The sequence below is a fragment of the Ctenopharyngodon idella genome, chromosome 8 (assembly GCF_019924925.1).
Source record: "Ctenopharyngodon idella isolate HZGC_01 chromosome 8, HZGC01, whole genome shotgun sequence".
Classification (NCBI taxonomy): Eukaryota; Metazoa; Chordata; class Actinopteri; order Cypriniformes; family Xenocyprididae; genus Ctenopharyngodon; species Ctenopharyngodon idella.
This window is the reverse complement of record NC_067227.1, coordinates 33,629,671-33,655,094: the sequence shown is the minus strand read 5'-3', so window position 1 is coordinate 33,655,094 and position 25,424 is coordinate 33,629,671. Positions and strand designations below refer to the sequence as shown.

General features: G+C 34.3%; 1 protein-coding gene across 3 annotated transcripts in view; it reads left to right on the top strand.

The window, feature by feature from the left end:
* The window catches only part of prdm6 (PR domain containing 6), a 30,090-nt gene extending 8,923 nt beyond the window's left edge, over positions 1-21,167 (top strand). For 2 of the 3 annotated variants that reach the window (XM_051902790.1, XM_051902789.1), the window contains 5 exons: positions 2,630-2,757; positions 10,853-10,977; positions 13,299-13,641; positions 18,466-18,642; positions 20,898-21,167. In XM_051902790.1, coding sequence (XP_051758750.1) covers positions 2,630-2,757; positions 10,853-10,977; positions 13,299-13,641; positions 18,466-18,642; positions 20,898-21,012 — 888 coding nt within the window. In that variant the 3' untranslated portion in view covers positions 21,013-21,167. Of the gene's footprint in view, positions 1-2,629; positions 2,758-10,852; positions 10,978-13,298; positions 13,642-18,465; positions 18,653-20,897 lie in introns of all 3 variants that reach the window. The other variant, XM_051902791.1, reaches the window with a different exon arrangement.
* Positions 21,168-25,424: the final 4,257 nt, after the last annotated feature.

The window sequence follows — 25,424 nt, the reverse complement described above, 5'->3', positions numbered from 1 at the left end:
TAATTATAATACAATTTTGTCACCATGTCACTTTGTCTTATTTATTTATTTATTTATTCTTATTATTTTATTTAGTTATTTATATTTATTTTATATATCTCACAATTCTGACTTTTTTCTTGCAGTTACAAATAATAAAATCTGAATTGCAAGAAAAAAGTAAAAATCTTAAGTTTACATCTCACAATTCTTACTTTTTTATAAAGTCTGAATTGTGAGAAAATGTAAAAATCGCAAGTTTATATCTCACAATTCTTACTTTTTTCTTGTAATTACAAGTTAAAAAGTCTGAATTGAGAGAAAAAGTGAAAATCGCAAGTTCATATCTCAAAATTTTGACTTTTTTCTTGCAATTATGAGTTATAAAGTCCGAATTGCAAGAAAAAGTAAAAATCGCAAGTTTATATCACATTTTTGACATTTGTCTTGCAATTACGTGTTATAAAGTCTGAATTATAAGAAAAAATAAAAATAAAAAATTAAAAATTTTGTCACGTGTCACTTTTTCTTATTTATTTATTTATATTCATACTTATTTATTTATTTTTATTTTGTTTTATCTTATTTTATTTATTTTTATTTTATTTGTATGTATTTGTTTGTTTGGTTGTTTATTTATTTATTTTATTTTTTATTTATTTTATTGTATTCATTAATTAATTGATTTTATTAACCTTTATTTAACCAGGAAAGCTTTTCTGAAATGAAAAGGTCTCTTTTTCAGGAGTGTCTTGGCCACAAAACAAGTTCAAAATAAAACAACATACTTACATTAAACATCTTAAAACATTTGCAGTGCAATAATTCATCCTGTCTTGTGTAAATGCAGTAAAGCAGATGAGAAGCTGCTTGTTTTGTAGGTGCAATAGTTGATTTGTCATTCAGCTCAGGAGATCATTCTCATGTTTTCCTCAGTGAAGCTTCATCAGTGATCTCTGAATACAAACAGACTGACTGAATTACTCTTGATCATTCGTGCAAAAGACAATACCGTATGGAGAAAGACACAGACAGGAGGTTTGTGTTTCACGTCATTCATTGTCTGTTGCAGTGTGTAGTGAATGTTTCTTCAGTAAACACACAATCAGTTGGAGAGGTGTTTTAATACGGCTGAAGCGATAAGGAGCGCCGCTATCACCTCCAGAGACGCTCGTGGGCCGAGACCAGCCTCTCGCCTCAGGACCTCTAAGTGTTTCCCGTGATAAAGCGCTCGGCTCCATTACCCAGAGTGCTCGTCTCTCCTCACGCACTGGAAGCTTTCAGCGCCGCCGGCAGCGTAATGGCTGTTGGGCCCTGATTTACTCGCTGTAATAAGGTCGAGAGGTCAAAGCGGCTGTCAGCTCACGTTGTCTCTCTGCGCGGCCCGGTCATCGCGTTCAGCTCGTTCAAGGACTATTTACAGCCTTCGTCAGTGACGGGCACCAATCAGCACGGCGTAAATGTCGGCCAGAGAGATTGAGCAGTAAGTAACGCAGTGACAGGAGTCCGTCAGGAGCGATCGATCGCCTCCCAGACCTGAGACTCGTCTCATCACGTCCATCTGGGTCTTTAAACCAAGAAACATTTCGCTTCAGTAGAAACGGACCGATCAGGACCGATCCCAGTCTGTTCACACTGCAAAAACATGTTTTTCCTCAGTGTTTCGGACTTGTTTTTGACTCCATTGGCATACTATTTCAAAATTTCACGTTTCATTCAATATTTTACTTGTCATTATTTGTGAAATTTACTAGCAGTTTCTAAATGTGAATTGTTTTAAAGTAAATCCCACACCTTTTTTTCAGTGTAGGAAATAATATAAAGAAAATCTGTCGTGGTTTATAAGAAATCCAGACGTTTTTCAGTCAGTAAACTCTGCTGATGTGGGATCAGATCACATTAATCAGCTTTACGGCCTGTTTAGGGTCTTTCTCACTTACAGTCGTAACAAACACGAGACTCAACGACGCCTGTCAGTCACAGAGAGTTTTATACTGCAGCTGTGTTGATCAGAGATCCATCAGACAAACACTGACAGAATCTGGACACTGAGGAGAAGAGATGGTCAGATGCTTGAAAACTGAATGTGTGTTTGTGTGTGTTCAGTGTTTCCTCTTATAACAGCAATATTAGTACTGATCTGATTCATTTTTATGATAACCTTTTCTGTTTTATTTGGATCAGTTTTTTTGTGACCCGCTGCTGCCCTCAGTATCGTCTGAACCACTTTCAGCTAAAACATGTTCTTAAAATAAAGTCCCGTTGAGATTTGAAGTTATTTATGCATTTATGTGTGTGTGTGTGAGTGTGTGTGTGTGTGTGTGTGTGTGTGTGTGTGTGTGTGTTTGTGTGTGTGCACTGCAGGAAACCGCCTGCAGTTTCCTCACAAGCCCCAGTTTAGGAAAAAAGTTTGATTTAGATTATAATATTATTATACATATTATTATCATCTAATGATTTTTCTGTTATAGAGTTATAGCAGTATATGTATGTTAATAAAATGCCATCAGACAGTAAAAACAACAGGCCCTGAGAGACTTCTGTCAATAATGACATTTACTTATTCTGTGAATTGAATCATTTTTATTCAAAGCAGTGAGAGTTGATCTGCAGAAGCTCCTCACTGTGTTTGTCAATGTTTCTGTTTCAGATTTATGATCAGGAGGGAACATTACAGCACTTTATCGACGGCAACGAGCCCAGTAAGTCGAGCTGGATGAGGTACATCCGCTGCGCCAGACACTGCGGGGAACAGAACATGATGGTGGTGCAGTACAGGTTAGTAGTACCGGTTAACTAAACCAACCCACACAACATCTGCTTAACCAGCTGTGGGGATAAACGTGTCCCCAGACGTCAGGTCGATCTGAGAAATTTATATTTCGCAATTCTGACTTTATATCTCGCAATTCTGACTTTATATCTCGCAATTCTGACTTTATATCACTCAATTCTGACTTTATATAACACGATTCTGATTTTATATCTCACAAGTCTGACTTTATATCTCACAATTCTGACTTTATATCACAATTCTGACTTTATATCTTGCAATTCTGACTTTATATCACTCAATTCTGACTTTATATAACACGATTCTGACTTTATATCACTCAATTCTGACTTTATATCTCACAATTCTGATTTTATATCTCGCAATTCTGACTTTATATCTCCCAATTCTGACTTTATTTCTCACAATTCTGACTTTATATCTCGCAATTCTGACTTTATAACTCGCAATTCTGACTTTATATCTCACAATTCTGACTTTATATCTCACAATTCTGACTTTATAACTCACAATTCTGACTTTATATCTCACAATTCTGACTTTATTTCTCGCAATTCTGACTTTATATCTCACAATTCTGACTTTATAACTCGCAATTCTGACTTTATATCTCACAATTCTGACTTTAAAACTCGCAATTCTGACTTTATAACTCGCAATTCTGACTTTATATCTCACAATTCTGACTTTATAACTCGCAATTCTGACTTTATATCTCGCAATTCTGACTTTATATCTCACAATTCTGACTTTATATCTCACAATTCTGACTTTATATCACGCAATTCTGACTTTATATCACTCAATTCTGACTTTATATAACACGATTCTGACTTTATAACTCGCAATTCTGACTTCATAACACGATTCTGACTTTATAACTCGCAATTCTGACTTTATATCTCGCAATTCTGACTTTATATCTCACAAGTCTGACTTTATATCACGCAATTCTGACTTTATATCTCACAATTCTGACTTTATATCTCACAATTCTGACTTTATATCTCACAATTCTGACTTTATATCTCGCAATTCTGACTTTATATCACTCAATTCTGACTTTATATAACACGATTCTGACTTTATAACTCGCGATTCTGACTTCATAACACGATTCTGACTTTATAACTCGCAATTCTGACTTTATATCTCGCAATTCTGACTTTATATCTCACAAGTCTGACTTTATATCACGCAATCCTGACTTTATAACTCGCAATTCTGACTTTATATCTCGCAATTCTGACTTTATATCACGCAATCCTGACTTTATATCTCGCAATTCTGACTTTATATCTCACAATTCTGACTTTATATCTCGCAATTCTGACTTTATATCACTCAATTCTGTCTTTACATAACACGATTCTGACTTCATAACACGATTCTGACTTTATAACTCGCAATTCTGACTTTATATCTCGCAATTCTGACTTTATATCTCACAAGTCTGACTTTATATCACGCAATCCTGACTTTATAACTCGCAATTCTGACTTTATATCTCGCAATTCTGACTTTATATCACGCAATCCTGACTTTATATCTCGCAATTCTGACTTTATATCTCACAATTCTGACTTTATATCTCACAATTCTGACTTTATATCTCGCAATTCTGACTTTATATCACTCAATTCTGACTTTATATAACACGATTCTGACTTTATAACTCGCAATTCTGACTTTATATCTCACAATTCTGACTTTATATCTCACAAGTCTGACTTTTTATAACTCGCAATTCTGACTTTATATCTCGCAATTCTGACTTTATATCTCACAAGTCTGACTTTATATCACGCAATCCTGACTTTATATCTCACAATTCTGACTTTTTATAACTCGCTATTCTGACTTTATAACTTGCAATTCTGACTTTATATAACACGATTCTGACTTTATAACTCGCAATTCTGACTTTATAACTTGCAATTCTGACTTTATATAACACGATTCTGACTTTATAACTCGCAATTCTGACTTTATATCTCGCAATTCTGACTTTATATCATGCAATCCTGACTTTATATCTCGCAATTCTGACTTTGTCACGCAATTCTGACTTTATATAACACAATTCTGACTTTATAACTCGCAATTCTGACTTTATATCTCGCAATCCTGACTTTATATCTCGCAATTCTGACTTTATATAACACGATTCTGACTTTATAACTCACAATTCTCACTTTATATCTTGCAATTCTGACTTTGTCACGCAATTCTGACTTTATATCTCGCAATTCTGACTTTATAACTCGCTATTCTGACTTTATAACTTGCAATTCTGACTTTATATAACACGATTCTGACTTTATAACTCGCAATTCTGACTTTATAACTTGCAATTCTGACTTTATATAACACGATTCTGACTTTATAACTCGCAATTCTGACTTTATATCTCGCAATTCTGACTTTATATCATGCAATCCTGACTTTATATCTCACAATTCTGACTTTATAACTCGCTATTCTGACTTTATAACTTGCAATTCTGACTTTATATAACACGATTCTGACTTTATAACTCGCAATTCTCACTTTATATCTTGCAATTCTGACTTTGTCACGCAATTCTGACTTTATATCTCGCAATTCTGACTTTATAACTCGCTATTCTGACTTTATAACTTGCAATTCTGACTTTATATAACACGATTCTGACTTTATAACTCGCAATTCTGACTTTATAACTTGCAATTCTGACTTTATATAACACGATTCTGACTTTATAACTCGCAATTCTGACTTTATATCTCGCAATTCTGACTTTATATCATGCAATCCTGACTTTATATCTCACAATTCTGACTTTATAACTCGCTATTCTGACTTTATAACTTGCAATTCTGACTTTATATAACACGATTCTGACTTTATAACTCGCAATTCTCACTTTATATCTTGCAATTCTGACTTTGTCACGCAATTCTGACTTTATATCTCGCAATTCTGACTTTATAACTCGCTATTCTGACTTTATAACTTGCAATTCTGACTTTATATAACACGATTCTGACTTTATAACTCGCAATTCTGACTTTATATCTCACAAGTCTGACTTTATATCACGCAATTCTGACTTTATATCTCACAATTCTGACTTTATAACTCGCTATTCTGACTTTATAACTTGCAATTCTGACTTTATATAACACGATTCTGACTTTATAACTCGCAATTCTGACTTTATAACTTGCAATTCTGACTTTATATAACACGATTCTGACTTTATAACTCGCAATTCTGACTTTATATCTCGCAATTCTGACTTTATATCATGCAATCCTGACTTTATATCTCGCAATTCTGACTTTGTCACGCAATTCTGACTTTATATAACACGATTCTGACTTTATAACTCGCAATTCTGACTTTATATCTCGCAATCCTGACTTTATATCTCGCAATTCTGACTTTATATAACACGATTCTGACTTTATAACTCACAATTCTCACTTTATATCTTGCAATTCTGACTTTGTCACGCAATTCTGACTTTATATCTCGCAATTCTGACTTTATATAACACGATTCTGACTTCATAACTCGCAATTCTGACTTTATATCTCGCAATTCTGACATTATATCTCACAAGTCTGACTTTATATCTCGCAATTTTGACTTTATATATAACACGATTCTGACTTTATAACTCGCAATTCTGACTTTATAACTCGCAATTCTGACTTCATATCTCGCAATTCTGACTTTATATCAGGCAATTTTCATTTAATATTTTGCAATTGTGAGAAAAAAGTCGCAATTATCCTTTTTTTTTTAATTCCGTGGCGGAATCAAGCTTCTATAGACTAGCGTTCTAAGTTACTTTTTAAAAAACACGTCTCCAGACCTTATTGAGCTGCGTCTTGCTTTTAACAGCAAAATCGTGTTGTGTGTGAACCGGCCCTTAGTCTGCATCTGATGATCCGCTGAGGTCATTAACTTTGAGCCCATCTTCTTCGTTTGAGATGCGTGTACGTGATCAGCTGGAGACCGTGGGCCGTTCGTCGTGTCTGCAGATCCAGATCCGCCTGTTATGATTTGCAATATCTTCATGGAATTCTCTTCAAAGCCACCGCTGATGGATGGAGTCCGAGTCGGCTGTTTTGTTTTGCTCTGACAGTAACGTCCACTGGCATCTCCCGCGCAGGGGACGTCCCGCCGGCGGCTTTATGACTCATCCAACCACAATACTAAATACATGTCAGCGCGGGAAACCTTATCCAAGACGGGCTTTGATCTGCAGAGATTCATGCACGCTCTGGAGGTGACGGCAGGCTTGTAAGAGCCGGTGTTGGTTTACACTCGCTCAGAGCGTGTGTGAGACCACCCATCGCTCCCAAAACAGCCCTCTTTCAGCGGCCCACTGAGTCATTTAGTCCCACTACATTTATTTGTGCGCTGCAGTGTTTACGTTGAGTGAAGCCAAACTGAGAGACGAAGCGTTACGAGCCGCGCGTTTCTCATGCTACGCCGTGTTTTCTCTCTCGTGGCTCATGAGACGTTGGTGATTTATGGACTCAGCCTTTGTTTTATTTTGATGTCGTGGTGGAAAGAATTAATAAAATGCGCCGATCTCAGCACTTCCAGTGAGACCAAAGAGTCAAATATTTCTCCTCCGGTCGGTTAAAGCAGCGGATTGAGGTTAGTTGGGTAAAGGCCCGTTCACTCCAAGAATGACAACTTTAAATGTTTAAGATATAGATATAGTTTTAAAAATCATTCTAAAGGTAAAACAGTAGCAAACTCCACAACTATAATGATAACAACAGAAGAATGCGAGATATAAAGTCAGAATTGTGTGAAATAAAGTCAGAATTGCGAGATATAAAGTCAAAATTGCGTGATATAAAGTCAGAACTGCGAGAAATAAAGTCAAAATTGCATGATATAAAGTCAGAACTGCGAGAAATAAAGTCAGAATTGCGAGTTATAAGGTCAGAATTGCAAGTTATAAAGTCAGAATTGCGAGATATAAAGTCAGACTTGCGTGTTATAAAGTCAGAATTGCGAGATATAAAGTCAGAATTGCGTGAAATAAAGTCAGAATTGCGAGATATAAAGTCAGAATTGCGTGATATAAAGTCAGAATTGTGTTATAAATTCAGAATTGCGAGATATAAAGTCAGAATTGCGAGATATAAAGTCAGAATTGCGTGAAATAAAGTCAGAATTGCGAGATATAAAGTCCGAATTGCGAGATATAAAGTCAGAATTGTGAGAAATAAAGTCAGAATTGCGAGAAATAAAGTCAGAATTGCGAGTTATAAAGTCAGAATTGCGAGTTATAAAGTCAGAATTGTGTGAAATAAAGTCAGAATTGCGTTAAATAAAGTCAGAATTGCGAGATATAAAGTCGGAATTGCGTGATATAAAGTCGGAATTGCGTGATATAAAGTCGGAATTGCGAGATATAAAGTCAGAATTGTGTTATATAAAGTCAGAATTGTGTGATATAAAGTCAGAATTGCGAGATATAAAGTCAGAATTGTGTGATATAAAGTCAGAATTGCGTGATATAAAGTCAGAATTGTGTTATAAATTCAGAATTGCGAGATATAAAGTCGGAATTGCGAGATATAAAGTCGGAATTGCGTGATATAAAGTCAGAACTGCGAGAAATAAAGTCAGAATTGCGAGTTATAAAGTCAGAATTGCGAGTTATAAAGTCAGAATTGCGAGATATAAAGTCAGAATTGCGAGATATAAAGTCAGAATTGCGAGATATAAAGTCAGAATTGCGAAATTTAAAGTCAGAATTGCGAGATATAAAGTCAGAATTGCGAGATATAAAGTCAGAATTGCGAGTTATAAAGTCAGAATTGCGAGATATAAAGTCAGAATTGCGAGTTATAAAGTCAGAATTGCGAGATTTAAAGTCAGAATTGCGAGATATAAAGTCAGAATTGCGAGATATAAAGTCAGAATTGCGTGATATAAAGTCAGAACTGCGAGAAATAAAGTCAGAATTGCGAGTTATAAAGTCAGAATTGCGAGTTATAAAGTCAGAATTGTGTGAAATAAAGTCAGAATTGCGAGATATAAAGTCAGAATTGTGTGATATAAAGTCAGAATTGCGTGATATAAAGTCAGAATTGTGAGATATAAATTCAGAATTGCGAGATATAAAGTCAGAATTGTGTCATAGAAAGTCAGACTTGTGAGATATAAAGTCGGAATTGCGAGATATAAAGTCAGAATTGCGAGATTTAAAGTCAGAATTGCGAGATATAAAGTCAGAATTGCGAGATATAAAGTCAGAATTGCGTGATATAAAGTCAGAACTGCGAGAAATAAAGTCAGAATTGCGAGTTATAAAGTCAGAATTGCGAGTTATAAAGTCAGAATTGTGTGAAATAAAGTCAGAATTGCGAGATATAAAGTCAGAATTGCGAGATATTAAGTCAGAATTGCGTGAAATAAAGTCAGAATTGCGAGTTTTAAAGTCAGAATTGCGAGTTATAAAGTCAGAATTGCGAGATATAAAGTCAGAATTGCGAGATATAAAGTCAGAATTGCGAGATATAAAGTCGGAATTGCGTGATATAAAGTCGGAATTGCGAGTTATAAAGTCAGAATTGCGAGATATAAAGTCAGAATTGCGAGTTATAAAGTCAGAATTGCGAGATATAATGTCAGAATTGCGAGTTATAAAGTCAGAATTGCGTGAAATAAAGTCAGAATTGCGTTAAATAAAGTCAGAATTGCGAGATATAAAGTCGGAATTGCGTGATATAAAGTCGGAATTGCGAGTTATAAAGTCAGAATTGCGAGATATAAAGTCAGAATTGCGAGTTATAAAGTCAGAATTGCGAGATATAAAGTCAGAATTGCGAGTTATAAAGTCAGAATTGCGAGATATAAAGTCAGAATTGCGAGTTATAAAGTCAGAATTGCGAGATATAAAGTCAGAATTGCGTGAAATAAAGTCAGAATTGCGTTAAATAAAGTCAGAATTGCGAGATATAAAGTCGGAATTGCGTGATATAAAGTCGGAATTGCGAGTTATAAAGTCAGAATTGCGAGATATAAAGTCGGAATTGCGTGATATAAAGTCGGAATTGCGAGATATAAAGTCAGAATTGTGTGATATAAAGTCAGAATTGCGTTAAATAAAGTCGGAATTGCGTGATATAAAGTCGGAATTGCGAGATATAAAGTCGGAATTGCGTGATATAAAGTCGGAATTGCGTGATATAAAGTCAGAATTGCGTTAAATAAAGTCAGAATTGCGTGAAATAAAGTCAGAATTGCGAGATATAAAGTCAGAATTGCGTTAAATAAAGTCAGAATTGCGTGAAATAAAGTCAGAATTGCGAGATATAAAGTCAGAATTGTGTGATATAAAGTCAGAATTGCGTTAAATAAAGTCAGAAATGCGAGATATAAAGTCGGAATTGCGTGATATAAAGTCAGAATTGCGTTAAATAAAGTCAGAATTGCGTGAAATAAAGTCAGAATTGCGAGATATAAAGTCAGAATTGTGAGTTATAAAGTCAGAATTGCGAGATATAAAGTCAGAATTGCAAGATAAAAACTCAGACTTTATGTCTTGCAATTCTGACTTTATATTGCAATTGCCAATTTAAATCTTGCAATTGTGAGAAAAAAAGTCAAAATTGTGAGATAAAAAAATCGCAATTTTTATTTTTTTATTTAGTGGTGGAAAAAAAGCTTCCACAGTATCATTGGAATGACTTTCAGAATAATTTTTTTTTCAGCTGATGAACGATAAAAATATTGACCGACAATCAGAATCCATCCTGCTTTAAAGAGCTCCAGCATTTAAAGCGACAGACGATAAAACTGCAGCACGTATAATAAACAGAATGATATCGTCCGCTGGTGTGAACGCTAACATAGTTATCGTTATAGTTATTGTTCTTGGTGTGAACGGGCCTTTAGTCTGGTTAGCTGCTCACATGAATTTTGTGTATTAAATTCCATTTAAACAGTTTTTATTGTATTTTAAGTTTCATCAAGAATGATTGAATGATTTGATAGATTTTATAATAGATTGAGGATATTTTATTGAGTGTGAATTGTTGTAATGTTGCTGTGTTTCAGGTCGTGTATTTTCTATCGGGCGTGCGCAGACATCCCTCGAGGAACCGAGCTGCTGGTTTGGTACAACGACAGCTACACGTCTTTCTTCGGGATCCCGCTGCAGTGCGTCGCACAAGACGAAAACTGTGAGAGTCTCACAAACTTTAACACACTTTATTCACACGTTATTCCCACTACAGAGTCACTGATGCTTGTTTCTGAGAGTGTTCTCCGCCATTGTTTTTCCATCTTTCACATGCAATTCAGGCGTTTAGCTGTTTGTAGTGTTTAGTCGCTTAGTTCATCCAGAATATGGCCTGGTGAATGTTTCACCCACATTGCAGACGGGTTTGAGCTCGACAGTGTTCGTTCTGAATGTACTTCTGCAGCAATCATTCATGTTCTCAGTATAAACCAGCGCTTGCTCCTCACAGCGAAGGCTGTTCCTGTGGAGTCTGAGAAATCCTGGACGTGACAGTTGAGTGTTTACACCAGACAGACTTTATGAGTTCAGTCTGGTTACTGTTCTGTTTAGACAGCGCTCTTTCCTTCCAAACGCTTCTCTAGAGCGTGTCGTGTGTGTGATGGATGTGATACTGTACATGAGAGATCTTCATCGATCTCATTATGTGCTTTTCAGAGAGACTAAAAAGCTGTTTTTGAAATTCTGTGGTTTGTACTGCAGAAAAAAAAAAAAATTTCCCAGTACAAATATCTAAACATTCTTAAATCAAGATACATTTACTGGAGAAGCAAAACGACTGAAGATATTAAGTCTTGTTTAATGAAAATGAAGTGTTTGTGCTTAAAACAAGAACAAATATCTGCCAATGGAGTCAGAAAAATAAACTTGTTTTCACTTTGAATTAAGATTATTTTTCTGACTCCATTAGCAGATATTTGTTCTTGTTTTAAGCACAAACTCACTTCATTCTAATTCATTTTTCAGTCTTAATATCTTCATTTCTCTTCGGTAAATGTATCTTGATTTAAGAATGTTTAGATATTTGTGATGGAAAACAAGACAGAAACACTGAGGAAGAACATCATGTTTTTGCAGTGTATCACCCTGAAGGATTCATATCTGAATCTGAATATATGAAGACTCAGAAAACATACATATATCACTTTGGTTTGTCCTGAAAACCATGACTAACATGTAATCAGTGCGAGTCCTGAAATAGCCTGAGCTGATTTGTGTGTGTTTTCAGAGCGTCTCTTCACGTTGGGTCTAATCTCACGTCTACAGCTGACGCTCAGCAGTGATCAGACGAGGTCTGGAGATTCATACTTTATACTGCATTGAATGCGCTGGCTTTATTAAATCAGAGCGCTCTCACATGTCTCGTCTTACAGTCGGCTAATTCAGTGTTTATGTGCACAGTGTGTTGCGTGATGAAGAATGTGGAATGAGGTTTGATGATGGAAGCGTTTCTGTTCCGCTGTCTGAATGTAAAGCAGCTTTGAAACCCTCTGAAGATGCCAGTTCCTTATTATTTATTTAAATAATTATTTTTTAAATATTTATTTAAAAAATAAAAATGTTTTTTTTTTTAATATTTTAAAAATAAATATTAAAAAATATATATTTAATTTAATAAAAATAAATAAAATTAAATGAAAAATAAATTAATGAAAAATAAATTAAATTTCTTTATTGATAAAATGTATAAAATTTATTTAATTAATTTTATTTTTAATTAATTAACTTAATAAATTTACTGCATTCATGATTAAAGATATACGATTATTTATTTACAAATTAAAACAAAGAAAAATAATGTTGTAAAATGTTTTTGTGCTCTATTTCTATGTGATCAATGAAATCTACCGTTCAAAATATTTTAAAGAAATTAATACTTGCAAACACGCAATGCAAAGAAGAATTAAACCAATCAAAAGTGACAGTAAAGACACAAAAGACTCTATTTCAAATAAATGCTGTTCTTTTGAGCTTTCTATTCTTCAAAGAATCCTGAAAAATAAAATGTATTACAGTTTCCACACAAATACGAAACTGTTTTCAACACTGATAATAATCATAAATGTTTCTTGAGCAGCAAATCATCATATTAGAATGATTTCTGAAGGATCATGTGACACTGAAGACTGGAGTAATGATGCTGAAAATTCAGCTTTGATCACAGGAATAAATTACACTTTACTATATATTCACATATATAAAAGTTATTTTAAATTACAAAAATATTTCACTGTTTTTACTGTATTTTTAATCAAATAAATGCAGCCTTGGTGAGCAGAAGAGACTCTTTCAGAAACATTAAAAGTCTTACCGAACTCAAACTTTAGAACACTAGTGTATCTAAGTGAGTGTCAATGATCATGTGACTCTTTGTAAAGGTTTGGTTAGATCACCTCAGATCATATAGCTGCAGTTCTGCTGTCATTAATGTTCTTAATTCATTTTTCACTCAGATGTTTGTGTCTGCTTGTGCTCGTGTCGCAGTGAACGTGCCGTCTACTGTAATGGAGGCCATGACCCGTCAGGACTCCCTCCAGCCGTTCAGTAAGAGCCCCAAACCCTCCTCGCTGGTCCTGCCGCGCTCCATGGTCTTTCCTCAGTCGCCCTGTTCGCGGAGCTTCTCGCTGATGGACAAGACCGGCCATGCCGAGTCCAGTTTAAACCAGATGAGCGCCAAGAACCAGCGCGTGCTGGCCAGCCCCACGTCCACCAGCCAGCTGAGCTCCGAGTTCAGTGACTGGCACCTGTGGAAATGCGGCCAGTGCTTCAAGACCTTCACGCAGCGAATCCTGCTGCAGATGCACGTGTGCACACAGAACCCCGACAGGTACGACACTGGTGTGGGACTGAAGTCCAGTCATGTTTATTTCTGTAGTGCTTATACAGTACAGATTGTTTCAAAGCAGCTTCACAGTGATAAACAGGAAAATAACAGTGTCAATGTTGCAAAGTTCATCAATTATGAAAAATTCAGTTAACTTCCATGTTGAATCAATTCAGTTCAATAGTGTCAATGTTGCAAAATTCATCAATTATGAAAAATTCAATTAACTTCCATATTGAATCAATTCAGTTCAATAGTGTCAATGTTGCAAAATTCATCAATTATGAAAAATTCAGTTAACTTCCATGTTGAATCAATTCAGTTTAGTAGTGTCAATGTTGCAAAATTAATCAATTATGAAAAATTCAATTAACTTCCATATTGAATCAATTCAGTTCAAAAGTGTCAATGTTGCAAAATTCATCAATTATGAAAAATTCAGTTAACTTCCATGTTGATTTAATTCAGTTCAATAGTGTCAATGTTGCAAAAATTCATCAATTATGAAAAATTCAGTTAACTTCCATGTTGATTTAATTCAGTTCAATAGTGTCAATGTTGCAAAAATTCATCAATTATGAAAAATTCAGTTAACTTCCATGTTGAATCAATTCAGTTCAGTAGTGTCAATGTTGCAAAATTCAGCAATTTTGAAAAATTCAATTAACTTCCATACTGAATCAATTCAGTTCAATAGTGTCAATGTTGCAAAATTCATCAATTATGAAAAATTCAATTAACTTCCATATTGAATCAATTCAGTTCAATAGTGTCAATGTTGCAAAATTCATCAGTTATGAAAAATTCAATTAACTTCCATGTTGAATCAATTCAGTTCAATAGTGTCAATGTTGCAAAATTCATAAATTATAAAAAATTCAATTAACTTCCATACTGAATCAATTCAGTTCAATAGTGTCAATGTTGCAAAATTCATCAATTATGAAATATTCAGTTAACTTCCATGTTGAATCAGTTCAGTTCAATAGTGTCAATGTTGCAAAATTAATCAATTATGAAAAATTCAATTAACTTCCGTATTGAATCAATTCAGTTCAAAAGTGTCAATGTTGCAAAATTCATAAATTATGAAAAATTCAATTAACTTCCGTATTGAATCAATTCAGTTCAATAGTGTCAATGTTGCAAAATTCAGCAATTATAAAAAATTCAATAAACTTCCATATTGAATCAATTCAGTTCAATAGTGTCAATGTTGCAAAATTCATCAATTATGAAAAATTCAATTAACTTCCATATTGAATCAATTCAGTTCAATAGTGTCAATGTTGCAAAATTCATCAATTATGAAAAATTCAATAAACTTCCATATTGAATCAATTCAGTTCAATAGTGTCAATGTTGCAAAATTCACCAATTATGAAAAATTCAATTAACTTCCATATTAAATCAATTCAGTTCAAAAGTGTCAATGTTGCAAAATTCATCAATTATGAAAAATTCAGTTCAGTTCAATAGCAGTGTAAATGTTCAAAAGTTCAATTATGAAACAAATTCAGTCCAGTTCAGTAACAGTGTCAATGGTGCAAAATTAATTTATTATGAAACAATAATAGTGTCATTATTCAGATCAATTCAGTTCAAGTTCTATTCTCATCTGATAGTGTCAGTGCAGTCAGACAATATTACTGAATATTAAGTGTCTTTTGAACACCAATTTTTAAACTTTGAAGAGTCAATAAACAGAAGAAGGTGAAGTCACACTGGAGAGCAGCGATCATTTTGATGAAGCGTGTGGCTTGATCTCTGTTGTTGTAACTGAAACTGAGCGTCATGATGGGATTCTTTCTAGAACATTGAATGTTTTCAGTCATTGTAAACTCAACTCTCACATGTTGATCCAGGAAACCCGCGTCTTCACGCTAAATCGTGCGGTTGAATAATGCGGCTGGTGAAGAACACGCTGATGAGCTGCTCACAGCAACATCTGAGCTCCAGAATGAAGTTTCTGGAAGGTTGAACTGAGAACCTTTTACCTTCTGAATCCAGAGTTTTGCCTCAGAAAGCAACATGGTTTCCGGGTCCAAACGCGGAGTGTAACATCTCTAAACCTAATTAAACACAGCAGAGGATGTATTGGAAATTTTTTGCTTAGCTCTATTTTCTCGGCTGCGTTCAGGTCTATAAATCAGCTGCTGCCGTCACAAAGAAATACCCACTCCAAAGGTGATGCAGAGGAAAACAGATGCCACTTATTCAATAAACTAATATTCATACAGAAGAAAAATGTTTGCGGGATACCCGAGGAGATGAAGTCAATGTGAGGCTTTGTCAATATTCAACTTTATGACCCTGAGGTGCAGATAAAATTTAGCTGAACAAGGCAATCTGGGATGCGCCGCTGTTTGGCCTGGAAGCCGGCGTGACTCTGGGAATCTGTTTTAAATGATCTCACACATGCTTTATGGCCTTTGGCTTATACATATTTATTGATGTTTAGTTTATATGTACATTTTAGAGAGGATAAATCATCGGATCATTGGAAAAAAATCCGTTTGTGCTGATGTGTTTTGCTGAGCTCTGGTCTGGACTCGAGGTGTTTTTCTTGTTTTTGTTTGCTCACATCAATCACGTGATGACGCGCGGCTCCGGTAATGAGCAAAGCCCTCAAAAGAGCGATTCATTACGATATCGAGCAGAATTAACCAGCTCAAATAAATATTCTGCTTCTGAAAGAGTAAAATAAGACACCTAGAGGAAGCGCTTTTAGTGTTCGGTGGTGAAAATATGAATGGCACCGAATATGGTTTGTAAGATGGCTCCACTACAGGCCTGGCGAAGGTTTTGGAAGTGCAGTATTGGAGGTCCGGAGGGTTATTTATGTCCAGGCCCGTCCTGCACCGGCCGCTGCAGCAATAAACAATAACCCGACATTAATCACAAGTGCTGCTGTAGTTAATGCTCCACACACATTCATCATCTTAAGATATTCACCATCACTGCGTCTGCAAACAGAAAAACTTCAGTCACACGCTCAGTTTGATTACGCTGACAGTGGAGGCTCTTCTCAGGAAACCCCGACATTAAATACAGAAACTGTCAAAAAATCGTCAGTTTCCACCTCACTGCATTATTTTATAAATTAAATTTTATTTTATTTAACATATATAACATTTTTTTTTAACCTTTTAAATATAATTTTATATACTTTTATATATTTTTTGTTTGTTTGTATATTAAATATTTTTTCTTTTTTTTTTAATTCAAAATAATTTTGACATTTTAGATAGATGCACATATATATATATAATGTTGATATACAATTTTTATGCAATTATAAATATTAAATGTTTTATTTCTTTAAAGAATATTTTTGACATTTTAGATACATAGATAGATTAATAATATATTACATCATATTTTATATATATATAATTATAACATATAACTATATATATATTATATTATACAATTTTTATGTAATTATATATAAATATAATTAAATATTTTGTTTTTATTTAAAAAATATTTTTTTGATGTTTTAGATTGATACATAGATATATAATATATTAAATTATTTTATAAATATAATTATATATTTATAAAAATAGATATAATATTATAATAATATATAAAATACTACATATAGATAGATAGATATTATATATATAATATTTTCTTTAAAAAAATCTTTTTCAAAAACAAGATATATATTAAATATTTAGTTTCTTTTGTACTCTGTTATGCGAGAAAAATAATGATTGAGAAAAATTAATAAAAAAAGAAAATGTATGTTTAAAATTCTAAAAAAAAGTGTCTATATATATATAGAATTATTTGAGAATTTTAAACGTATACTGTATATTATTTTTAATATTTATTTTTTTTCTATTTTATTTTTCATTATTTTTTTCAATTATTATGATTTTTGTCTCATAACAGAGACTTATTAATTAATATTTTTTCTTTTTTTTTTAAAAAAATCAAAAATAATTTTGACATTTTTGGATGGATGCATAGATAAATATATAATATAATATATACATATGTATATATTATGTTATACAATTTTTATGTAATTATATATAAATAATAAATGTTTTGTTCCTCTTAAAATCTTTTAAAATTTTAGATACATAAATAGACATTTAATTTATATTACATTATTTTATAAATATAATTATATACTTTTAAAAATAGATATATTATAATAATATATAAAATATTTTTTATTATCTTTTTCAAAAACAAGATATATATTAAATATTTAGTTTCTTTTGTACTCTGTTATGAAAAATAATGATTGAGAAAAATTCATTAAAAAATAAAATGTATATTTAAAATTCTTATATATAGAGAGAGAGAAAGAGTTATTTTAGATTTTTAAACATATATTCTGTATATTATTTTTAATGTTTATTTTATTTTTTCTATTTTCTTTTATTTTTCACAATGATTTTTGTCTCATAACAGAGACTGACGCCAGCAGAAGACTGTAAGAGGATCTGCTCACTTTAATGCGCTTCACAGAAAAGCATTTTAAAATGAGTGTTTTATTTGTAAAGCTTGTTTTCATCAGTGAGTTCAGATGTTTGTTTGCTGAGATCAACTCGATTCAGTATTTCTTCTTCAAGCAAATGAATAATGAGACAGAAGCGCATCATCAGTTCATCTAGTTGTTTCTGAATGTGAACACATTATCTGACAGACACGGGCTCTCGAACGGGACGCTCAGAGCCGCGTGGCGACCGGCTGCAGATATTGATCGATGGCCCGAACTGTGTTCTTGCCCCAGTGTTGATGAGGGTCACGCTGCCATGGTAACCGCATCGGGACGTCCCGTGATCTCTGCGCTCTGTGTTTCAGACCGTATCAGTGCGGACACTGCTCCCAGTCCTTCTCCCAGCCGTCGGAGCTGCGCAATCACGTGGTCACGCACTCCAGCGACCGGCCCTTCAAGTGCGGCTACTGCGGCCGAGCGTTCGCCGGCGCCACCACCCTCAACAACCACATCCGCACACACACCGGGGAGAAGCCTTTCAAGTAAGTAACAGTGAGTACCATCGATTCCTAGAACTGCTTCCTTCACTGTTCACCTGCTCTGTCACACTTTAGCTGGAGACAAACGCCACACCTCAAACCTCATCATGAGAATATTATCATACGCTTTCTTTAAAATAATCAAACTAGTTCAACAAGCGCTTCACAGAGTAGAGCTCTGAAGAAACACTACCCAGAACCACTAGAGTTCAGATTATTAGTAAATGTCTTTGTTGTTCAGTGTTACAGAAGTGAAGATAGAGATGTCGAGCTCAGAACATCTGATTTCACCGCTCTTCTCTTCTCTTCCAGTAACAAATCAAGCATCTAATAAGCAATCAGTGAAACACAAACGTGTCATCAGCGTTTCAGGAGCTCCAGAGACGAAGAGCACAAAGACAATAATGAAAGCGCCACAGAAATCTTTAGTCGGTCAATAAGCCGGAGTTCTTCTGATCGAGCCGATCTGCTTGATAGAATCAGGCTGTTCCTCAGTTTAATGCGTCTGTCAGGAGATCATAAACACATCGAACGGCATCGAGAGCTCGTTCACACTCACACTCATGCGTTTACTGTAGCAGACGCTTTTATCGGCACAAATATCTAAACATTCTGAAATCAAGATCATTTTACTGGAGACTGATGTATGATATTGAGATATTATTAAGTGAGTTTATGCATGAAATGCTTAAAAAATGTGCCAATGGGGTCAGAAAAATTCCCTTCCAATTAAGATTATTTTTCTGATCACATTGGCAGATATTTTTCTTTAAGCATGTCATGCATAAACTCACTTCATTTCTTGTTTCATGTAATTTTGCATTTCCAGTAAATGTATCTCGGTTCAGATATTTTACATTATTTACATTTATTTAAATGTATTTAGATGATTTACATTTAAACAACATTCATGCATGACTGAGAATGTGAGAGGATAATGTTATTTTGTATTATTACATTTTTTTTAGTTGTATTATTTATTTAATTATATATATATATATAATCATCATTTTAGAATTATATATATAATAAATATAATTTTATATACAAAAATAAGTTTATATTATAAAATATTAATATATATATATTATTTTTTATCATTCTGTTTTAAATATTTATTCAAGCTCTCATTTTTTGTAATTTTATTTTTAAAAAACTACATTATTTTCTATATATATATTTATGTAATTTTGATATGTATACTTTTATATACAAAAAATAAAACATTAATGAATACATATATATATATATATATATATATATATAATGCTCTCATTTTTTATCATTTTATTTTAAATTTATTTTCTATATGAAATTATATATATATATATATAATTTTTATCATTTTGTTTAAAATATTTATTCAAGCTCTTGTTTTTTTATAATTTTATTTTTAAAAATATTATTTTCTATATATATATTTATGTAATTTTGATATATATATATATATATATATATATAATTGATATACAAAAAATAAATATGAATTTATATATATATATATATATAATTTTTTATAATTATATTTTAAATATTTATTTTAAATATTTATTCAAGCTCTCATTTTTTATCATTTAAATATATATATATATATATAATATTTTTAAAAATACAGTTATATTAAATTATTAAACATATATATGTGTGTATAAAATTAAATAAATCAATTTCTTGAAAGTTTAGCTGTAAATTTCTAATTAAATAAAAAAACAATTAAAAAAGAAATGACTACACATGATTTTCTTTAATATATTAGAGAGTATGTATATGGAGAATAACATTATTATTTTAGCTCAAACAACTGAGCGCTCGCGACACACGAAGGTCATGGGTTCAATTCCCAGGGAATGCATGCAAATCAATGTAAATCTTGACGCTTTGGATAAAATCATCTGCCGGATGCATGAATGTGAATAGCTGTGCTGATGTTCAGTTTCAGACTCTGGAGACTCAGACCTGCTCCAGCCGAATAAAGACACGCGACTCTCTTTGATCAGCAGCCTCGCCAGAGCTGCTTTTATTCTTTATCTGTGGTAAGTGACAGCGTTTCTGGACAGGCGTCTCCAGGGGCCGCCCATCCGCTCACATTATTGACAGCTCTCTGTGTTGTGAAGCCCGTCGTCGTCGTCATCAGGACTCGCAATTACACCTCTCCGGCCCGTACGCTTCCCACCGCTTTCAAGTGTCAGTTGTGGTTTCATCTGTGCCGCTCTGTTTGACTCGCGTGTGTGTGTGTGTGTGTGTGTGTGTGTGTGCAGGTGCGAGCGATGCGACCGCAGCTTCACGCAGGCCACTCAGCTCAGCAGACACCAGCGGATGCCCAACGAGTGCAAACCCATCAGCGAGAGCAGCGAATCAATCGAGGTGGATTAACTGATTGACCGGCCGGAATTAAACGGCGAGGGAAAATCATGATTAAATGTCACGGACACTTAAGCAAAACCAAAGATTTCCTAAGAGAAACTCTCAATCACGCGCAGAAAACCAAAAGCAGTAATAAAATAAGTGAGATGTTAAGAGTTATTGATCCTGGCACAGATAGGGGCGGGGCGGGGGCGGGGCCATCAGGTTTGGGGAGATTATTTATTCATGAGTTAGTCAAATGAGACTGTGTTCAGAAGACACTGCAGAAGCTGACGCTCTCTCTCAGGACACGTCTCGACGCTGGAAACACTTATTCAGTACATTTATTACAGTATTTATTCATCTTTGATAACATTAGTTGATAAAAACACAATTCATGTTCATGTCAGCTAAATAATATTATTTTGATTTTAATAATGTATTAGTAAATGTTGAAACTAATATAAATATTTTTCATTGTTAGTTCGCTGATGTTCACAAATGAACCTTATTGTAAAGAGTTACTGAAATATCTAAACATTCTTAAAAATTCATTTACTGGAGATATTATTGATCAAAATGCTTTAAACAAGAACAAATATCTGCCAATGGAGTCAGAAAAATGATCTTAATTCAAAGATAAAACAAGGTTATTTTTCTGACTCCATTGGCAGATATTTTTAAGCATTTCAAGCATAAACTTGCTTCATTTTGATCAATTTCTCAAAAATAAGACTTCTCGTCTCACGTCATTTTGCATTTCCAGTGAACGTGTCTTTAGATATTAAAATTTTCAATTAAAAATACTACACACACACACACACACACACACATATATATATATATATATACACAAATACACACACACACACACACACACACACACACGTTTATCAGGACAAGACATTTGTTCAGTAAAACCAGACTGTAGTCCTGAGGAAGAGCAGCTCTTTCTGCAGTGTCGAGGTTCTGTCCAGCACACGAAAACTGATTCATATATATATAATATATATATATATATATATATATAGATGTGTTTGACTGCTTTATGAGGACGTGTGTGTTCAGGGTCGATCGGACAGAATCGCTCCACGTCTGTGTAATCGCACCGTTTCAGCAGCATGACGTACAAGGGCAGCGACTGCTTCACCAAAAATGACTTTTCTTTGTATAAAATGTAAATTATGAATATTATATTTCTCCCATATCATGCTGTATGGCACTTTTGACAATTAATATTATTTAATATTTCAACTCCGTATGAAGCACCATGTAAAGAGAATCACAGCAGACTGAATGTGGATCGTTTACTTTGTTACTGAACTTTATATCTTCAGTTTCCAGAGCTTTAATATGATTACGAGACACTTTCTAATCAAAGTCATGAAGCTTTATGATGTTTCACTCAAACCAAAGCCACTCGATGGAAATGTGCTCCTTTTCTAAACACACAGAATCTATTTTGTTTTTATGAATCATGTGAAACGCTGTGCTGTTTTTTCAAGATGTGTTCGGCTCAAATCCACCTTCTGTTTGCATGATTTCAACATTTTTGTACATAAACAGGCCAAAAAATGTTCTTGTGAATAAAGTAATGACCGAACTTTGATTAACATTAAACTGGTTGACTGTATTTGATATTATTTTGCGTTCAGTGTACAATAATTCACCTTGATTTAAACATATTTTTCCGCAGGAGCGGCTTCTGTTTTCCTCTTTATAAACACAAGAGTGAGTTTTTCCGCTCTTCCCTTGTTCTTGCAGAAGCGTGAGATCCATCTTCGGCCGCTGGTGATGTATCAGGGTGGCTCTCGGGCCCCGGGCCCCTGCGGTGTCTGCGGGGAAGGTCACGTCCCCCAGCGCCGGCGCGTCTCGGGCAGCTGTCGAGGGGTTATACATCTGACCCGCAGCACGTGAACCCGCGCACCATCTGATTTATTAGGCCGCGCACCTTTTCCCCGATTTCAGGCTGGAGCCCTTCTTTCATGTGGCGCTCGAGCGCTCGTGTGTTTGTTTGCCGTGCCGCTGATAAACGGGGTAAATGATTGGAGCGTATTACATCAACATTATTCCGAACATTTCTGGCTTTGTTGTGTTTTGTTTGGCTCGTCTGCTGCCGCCCACTATTAGAGCAATACTTACGGTCTTAATATAGTACCGGCCCCCTAGTTTGACTGTAGTCTTTGGAAAATCTGCTGCTATTCAGAGTCCCTGCGCTGCCAATTACACATAATTATTATAGTTCAAGGTTCTTTTGGGCGTTTAGTGACGAACCAGCGGACAGAGAGCGTTAGCTACACTGTAAAAAATGTTCTTCCTCTTGTATCTAATATCTAAACATTCTTAAATCAAGATTCATTTACTGGATAAGAGAAATGACTGAAGATAATAAGCTTGAAAAATTTAAAAATTGTGCTTAAAACAAGAACAAATATCTGCTAATGGAGTCAGAAAATTCAAAGACATTAAATAATTCAAAGGAAAACAAGATTATTTTTCTGACCCCATTGGCAGATATTTGTTCTTGTTTTAAGCACAAACTGTGTGCTAAAATAAGTTATCAGCATAACAGTGGAAGTTAAACCCATAGCGTTTGATTATTTGTCCAATTGTTAAAGTATAAATATTGAAAAGAAGAGGGCCCAAGACCGAACCTTGAGGTACACCAGAACCGATGGATTTGGTGGATGATTTGTGCTTCTGGTATAAAACAAGTGGTTGCCTCCCTGTCATATAGGAGAAAAAACAATTATTTATACATTGTTCATGTTGTGTTTTAGTTGGACGTTCATCTAACGTTTTTTAAGTGTTTCTACTTGTTTCAGAACGTTCAGAGAATTCAAAAGTAACGTTCCCATAATGTTTGAAGAATGAGAAAATTCACAAAACCAAGAAAAGGTGTTTTCAAAAAATGTAAAAAACTGGATGTTTTCATAACTTAATGGGAATGTTAGCAAAATTCTTCAAAAATATTTTTATCTGGGAAAGAACAAAAATATGTTCGAAAAACATTTTGTTAATGTTTCCATTAAGTTATGAAAACATTATTTCTAAAGGTTCTCTGAAAGTTTACAATATCCAGTTTTTTAAAAATATTAAAAAAAAAAATTTTTTTTATATACAAACGTTAAAGGGGTGGTTGATTATGATTAGTGTGTAATGTTAATATAATTGTTTGATCATAAACAACATCTGCAAAATTACGACACTCAAAGTTCAATGCAAAGAGAGATATTTTCTTTTACAGAAATTGCTTTTTAAGGCTGGTAGGGACTACAACGAGCTTCTTCCTGGGTTGGTGACATCACTAAATCTAAAATTTACATAAACCCCGCCCCCGAGAACACACAATAAAGGGGGCGTGGCCATGTTGGGCTGCTTTAGAGAAGAGGAAGAGTTGTTGTTGTAAATGCCGTCATTTTACGCCGGACTGCTTCACAAACGAGGGTCAATTCAACACAAAAGATTAACATGACGGCACATGCTAGTGGATGAGTTGAATCAACTCCACAGCAACTACATACATTTATCCACTAACCATTCAGAAACGTCTAAAAGTTGTAACTTCTTCCTGAGTCTCTCCATCAGTGTCGACTCCGGTTTGAACAATGTAAGGCTGAACACCGTTACTGACAATCCTCATTTTGGCTGCGTGAGATTCTCCAGCTTTGTTGTTGTTGAGCGACCGAAGCGCGAGCTGTTAAAGCTCCGCCCTCTTCTGGAAAGGGGGCAGGAGCAGCAGCTCATTTGCATTTAAAGGGACACACACAAAAATGGCGTGTTTTTGCTCACACCCAAATAGGGGCAAATTTGACAAGCTATAATAAATGATCTGTGGGGTATTTTGAGCTGAAACTTCACACACACATTCTGGAGACACCAGAGACTTATATTACATCTTGTGAAAGGGGCATAATAGGTCCCCTTTAAAGTAACATTCCATTTTACAAACATTATGGGAACGTTCTTAAACAAGTAGTTTATAATGTAAAAATGTTAAGATGCACGTCCAACTAAAATGTTTCAGAAACAGATAATATTTTTGTGCTGATGTTTTGAGAATGTTATTAAAGACAACGTTGAATGAATGTTCTATTAACGTTACTGGAAGGAGGTTTGTTCATAACTTTGAGAGAACGTTCTCTGTTCTCTGGGAGTTTGTGTGAGAGAAGCTGATGAATGATGTGTCACTCTCAAGGGAAACGTCACATTAAACTGCACAATGTTGAGAATTTATTTCCTGACGTTGAACATCGACTGACGTTCTCGTCTGCGGTTTGGTGAAAGTGGAAGCGTCCACCTGTTTTCTCTTGCACAACTATTTTAATAATTCTTCAGACAGTAGAACGTTCCCAGTTCTTGCATATTGTTCCCAGGGGAGCGTTGCACATTTGTAAAACAAATAGTTAAGATTTGCAGCATCAATCACGGCACCCGGCCAT